At 39.9% G+C, this 6,000-nt stretch overlaps 1 protein-coding gene across 1 annotated transcript in view; it reads left to right on the forward strand.

The window, feature by feature from the left end:
- Window positions 1–3,937, forward strand: part of CCDC171 (coiled-coil domain containing 171) — a 252,847-nt gene extending 248,910 nt beyond the window's left edge. Inside the window, exon 25 of the mRNA XM_036331206.1 lies at window positions 1,529–3,937. Within this exon, the coding sequence (XP_036187099.1) occupies window positions 1,529–1,750 (222 nt within the window). The 3' untranslated portion in view covers window positions 1,751–3,937. The remainder of the gene's footprint in view (window positions 1–1,528) is intronic.
- Window positions 3,938–6,000: the final 2,063 nt, after the last annotated feature.

Genomic DNA, 6,000 nt, shown 5'->3' on the forward strand with positions numbered 1-6,000 from the left:
AGTTTTCAAGTACTTCATGAATGTGTGGATTTCTTAAGTTTGATTTCCAATAGTTTCTGGATACCTGTAATGTTTTAAAATCTGAGACAAATTGTTTTCCTGTTGCAATTCCATATTTTGATACACAATTCCCAAATGCTTATACTAGAACAGTATTTATTAAAACAGGATGGTAGCATTATTATTAAAGGGAAAGGCAAAAAGTTTATCTCACTAAAATTTTGTGTGCTATTCTTTAGAAGTCACTAGGATTGACTTTTTTCCTTTGTGCTATGTCTGTCAATTACATAAGTCAGGCTGATAGATTTGAAAATGGAAATATCTATAGTTCATTTTCTAAGCAGTGCAATCTTCCATATTATATAGAGTGTATTATATGGCACAAGGAAATAAACACTATTACCATTGGTTTCTGTGAACTGCCAGTGGACGAAAGCTGGGGTAAAGGTGCCTGATTGCATTCACTCTGGGATCCAATAACTTTATAAAAGTTTTATTGTTTATGACATAGAACAACTTAAAGGCGCAGTCACAATTGGAAAATCTATAATAATAAAAGGGTAATGTGCTTATTAGACTGGACATCATTTGGGATGAAGCCGAAGTCCGGGGTGCCTGCGGGTGGCCGGAGGGAAGCCCGGGTGCCGGCTGTCAGAAGGAAGCCGGTGCCGGCAGCCGGGGAAAGGAAGGCCTACTCTTGCACAAATTTCATGCATCGGGCCTTTAGTAATTTCATATTTGTGTATTATATAGCTTTTCAACCAGTGTGCTGCAAGAATTTTTAAAACATGCAATATCTGACTAGTTAGGGACACTAACCTCTTTTCCCTTGTAGTGGTTCTCAACCTTCCTAATGCCGCGACCCTTTAATACAGTTCCTCATCTTGTGGTGACCCCCAACCATAAAATTATTTTTGTTGCTACTTCATATCTGTAATTTTGCTCCTGTTATGAATCATAATGTAAATATCTGATATGCAGGATGTATTTTCATTGTTCGTGACCCACAGGTTGAGAACTGCTGCTAGGGTGTCAAGTAAAAAAATGACCACAGCCAACACAATAATAGCTGTATTGTGTGAACGAATCAAGTTAAACCTGCCCAGCTGGTGTGGCTCAGTGGTTGAGCATCGATCCATGAGCCAGGAGGTCACAGTTGGATTCCTGGACAGGGCACAGGCCCGGGTTGTGGGCTAGATCCTCAGTATGGGGCATGCAGGAGGCAGCTGATCAGTGATTCTCTCCCATCATTGATGTTTCTATCTCTCTCTCCCTCTCCCTTCTGAAATTAATAAAAATATATTTAAAGAAAAAAAAGTTATGCCTCTTTTTTTTGGTCAAATCGGCAAAAATATATATGTATTTTTTTGGTGTGCCACAGAATTTTAGAAACTAGTTTATGTGTGCCATGAGATGAAAAAGGTTGAAAATCTCTGGATTATATAAACGGTACTTCTTTGTTTATTGTTTTGGACTCTGTTTAAGAGTTTTATTCTATGTTTATTATTATTATTTTTTCATATTGCAGGCAGGATCACGAGACCATTCAAATATCTCAATTCCTTCAAGAGCTGCTCTTCCTGCTGACACAATTGGTGTTGCGGAGTTTTTGCCATTGAAAGCTGAACTTGATACAACTTACACTTTCTTAAAGGAGACATTTATAAATTCTGCTCCCCTGACATCATCTCACTCCTCTCCAGTAACTACGTCTGCTAACACCAAAAGACCAGCTCAGATTGGATTATGACATTATGAAATTTAAAAAAAAAATGTAGGAAGAGTTAACAGTACAATTAAAATTGTTTTGAAGGGGGATTTTCTTATCAGTTGACTTTTGTTTCAACACAAGTGACAGTGGGTTTTAAAAAATTGTGTGATATCGTGATGTGTGCAGGTATCTGTGTCTCCCTCAATAATGAAATAACCAACTCCCCTCGCCCCCCAAGTTTTATTTATTATCACAGTTGCTCATTTTTATGTAACATATTTTTAAATGTTAAGGAATGACACATTTTGGGTAATTTCCTTCAGACTTAAAAAAATCAATAAGCCATTTTAGTCTCTATCTATCAAAGTTGTTTCATACTTGTCTATTTTAAAGCAGGACTGCAATACTTTAATAGGATTGAGAGAGCTATTTGAAATGTATGCCAATGATTCCTGTCATTTCATGGCAGCCCTGCCATGGTTCACTGAGCCCCCTCTTCTCTCTTGTCAGCTCAACTGAAGACAAGCATTTAGTTGCAAACTTTAAGCAGGTTGTGCAAAACAGAAATGATGTGACTGCTTTTCCTCCTGCACAATAATGTCACTCTTGGTCAATGTGAGAAGGTCAGGTTGCTCCTTGTAAAGTTACATGATACCACTTGCCCATTTGAACAAGTTCAGTTAACTGCTGAATCGGGTCCCTGCAGGCGCTGAAAACGCATCCTCTTATCAGGCCTGCGTCAGATAAGAAAGCGGGGCAATTGTGCTGGGAAGGTTTCTGTGGTTTGTTCAGGCACCTTTTAAGGACAGTTCCCACCGCAGAATAGCAGGTAATAGACTAAGTATACGCTGAGAAACTTCAAGGTAATGGCTGTGATGACCTTCAAAATAGACTCCCTTTCTGTTTTGTTGCTGGTAGGACCCGAGACTGACGCCCATCTTTGATGCAGACGGAATTTAAAGCAAGGCCACTGCCCTGCATTTTCTGCCTTGTAGCACATAAAAGTAAAATTGTATGTCAGGCCGAGATGTCGGGGAGCTGACAAGATGCCCCAGTGACATTTCAGCTAGAAAGAGCAAGTGTCTTGCAACCAAGTGGTCAAATATCAAATAATAGGTCAAGCAGGAAGGAGCTGAGTTCTAACCACAAAGAGGTTTCTGGTAACTTACTTGACAAGCTTTTGGGTGCTTTGTGGCTTGACAAACTGATGTTCTGTGGGGTATCGCTAGACAGACTGTTCTTTATCGCCTTCAGAAGATCAGACATTGACATTGATTAAACTCTTTAACCCTTAAAGGTTAAATCTTAGCAGCGTGCATCATGATAAGTGAAGAACAAAAGGAGACTTGTAATATGTATCTGTTTTTGTATTAATCATTCCACTCCCAGTGATATTAACTTCTGATGTGAACTGTAGTTTCTGACGAAGAGTTTTGATACAAAATCCATATTTTATATTATTTTTCATTATGGAGTTGGTTATTCCAGATACTTTAGAAAATAACAGTATGTATTATGAAATCTATAATGTCTTCACTTTACACTGACATTTGATTCAAATATTCCCAGCTTCTGAGAATTTTTTTAATTGGCCTTGGTAAATAAAATTTGTGTACTTACTGTTTATGTTGTTAGCCAGATTAGCCGAGTGATGATGCCATCAGAGGTAACACAGCACTATTGTAGCACATTACTGTTTCTTATAGTGCTGAGCAGTATAATTAGCATTTCATACATCCTTAGAAAGCTGTTTATGTGGAGTAGAATTACATCTTTAACCAAATTTCCTTGAATTCTTTCCTTGGAATTCTCTTTATTACCCATTCTGGATTTTGAGTATCATAGAATATGCCCTGTGCAGTGTAACATGAATGAAATTCAACTTGCAAATTTATTGTAACACAGAAAATGCTGTTGTTTTAATACAGATCATGGAATACTTTCTGCACATTTCAAAACACTTCTTTTCCTGCCAGTCCATAAAATGATTAAGATTTGTCTATATAGAAATTGATATGCAGCTTTTAGTTCATGTAACATCATTTAGCTTTCAATTCTCATCCGATAAAGTGCTCCCCTCTATCACTTATATGCTTCTCTGTGTGTGTGCGTATGTTTGTGTTGTATCTATTTCCAATCCTACTAATTTAAGAGGAATGAGAACTTTTGTAAACTTTACCTTGGACAGACTTTGGTCTTCTTGTCTTAATTTTACAATCTGTTAATGGGATAACACCAAAAATAAATGTTTATGTCTCCTCATATGTGTGGGTATCCGATTTTCCAGGTACATTTTATGCAATAAATTCTGAACTATAAATTTTAAAAAATTGTTAAACCAAAGCATGTTACATTTATAACCAACTAGATGCTAAAGGCCATAGAGACAGAAGGATGAGCCTTCTGAGTGATCATTAGTATTCATCACCAAATATGTAATTTCTATACCATATGCCCCCCCCCCCCCCCAGAAGTCAGACCAGCAGGAGAAGATTTAATAACATCCTATGGAGATCTGAAGGATAGACTGCTCTTGAGCACGTGTTTGAGATCCATGTTTTGTTCACCGGGACAGTTGCTCTATCAGCTTCTTTGCCTCCTTAAGAATGATGTAAAAATATAAAAACTAGACATTTCCCAGGAGAATGACTTCAAATACTTTTGTAGGGGAAGAAAAGTTTTACTTTATACCTTAGTATGTGGATTTTCCTACTAACCTTCTGTGATCTAGAAAAATACCTATATCAATCCATCACTATCAAAGGGATTCTTGAAGTTACTATTTTGATACCTAAGTCACACTTAGTGAATGAGGCATTGCCGGTGTTTTTAATATAAACATTTTGCAATGACATAATAAATACAAAGAGGTGTAGGAAATTGCAAGAATTGCCAATTTGGTAATTTATTGACATAGACAAATAACCTTTTAAATAGTAGAAGAATGATAACTTTAATCTACCAAATGTCTGACTCCTTTCAACTTAGCAACAGTATTTTTTACATTTATAATATATGCTGTTATTGAGTGCTTAAAGAGATCATTACTATTTTCATGTTACTATATTTACCAGTTATATCTGAATTCATTCTATACACCATATGAACAATGGTAAATTGATCCTGTTTTACTTTGTACTTTTTAAAAACATATATTTTATTGATTTTTTATAGAGAGGAAGGGAGAGAGATAGTTAGAAACATCGATGAGGGAGAAACATTGATCAGCCGCCTCCGGCACACCTCCTACTGGCAGTGTGCCCACAACCAAGGTACATGCCCTTGAATGGAATTGAACCTGGGACCCTTCAGTCTGCAGGCCAGTGCTCTATCCACCAAGCCAAACCGGTTAGGGCTACTTTGTACTTTTTATAGACAAGTTTTCTAATACATAAGGTGGAAAGTATATTTATTGAGCAACTATTCTATGCCAGCCATTATAACAAAACTTTAATGTTCTCAAAATAAACCTCTGGAGTAGGTATCTGCATCAGCATTTTTTAGATAAGCTAGTAACCCAGTGTGTGAAATCGTGCGAGACCCAGACCCGCGGGACATTGTGCGAGACCTGGGACCCAGAGTCAAGTCCCTGCTCACCCACATGCCACTTGCCAGCGGGGAGCAGACCTAAGCTGCAGTCAGACAACTTTAACGCTGCTGAGGAGGCAGGAGAGGCTCCCACCACCACCGCTGTAGTGGCAGCCATCAACCTGGCTTGTGGCTGAGCAGAGCCCCCGCTGTGAGAGCACACTGACCACCAGAGGGCAGCTCCTGCATTGAGCGTCTGCCCCCTGGTGGTCAGTGTGTGTCATAGTGACCAGTCATTCCCAGTCCTTCTGCTGTTAGGGTCAGTTTGCATATTACCCTTTTACTATATAGGATAGAGGCCTGGTGCATGGGTGGGGGCCAGCTGGTTTGCCCTGAAGGGTGTCCCGGATCAGGGTGGGGGGTCCCGCTTGGGTGCCTGGCCAGCCTGGGTGAGGGGCTGATGGCTGTTTTCAGGCTGCCCGCACCCCCTTCAGGGTGGGGGTCCCCACTGGGGTGCCTGGCCAGCCTGGATGAGGGCCTGATGGCTGTTTTCAGGCTACCCACACCCCCTTCAGGGTGGGCGTCCCCACTGGGGTGCCTGGCCAGTCTGGATGAGGGGCTGAGGGCTGTTTTCAGGCAGGCCAAGCCTGCAACTGAAGCTCCCAGTCTCTCCTTTTTTCTTTTTCTTTTTTATTCTTTTTTTAAACTTTGTTCCGGCTCCAGCTCCGAGGCCGGCAGGCTGAAAGCAGGTACCTGGGGAT

Source organism: Myotis myotis, unplaced genomic scaffold (assembly GCF_014108235.1).
Source record: "Myotis myotis isolate mMyoMyo1 unplaced genomic scaffold, mMyoMyo1.p scaffold_m19_p_12, whole genome shotgun sequence".
NCBI lineage: Eukaryota > Metazoa > Chordata > Mammalia > Chiroptera > Vespertilionidae > Myotis > Myotis myotis.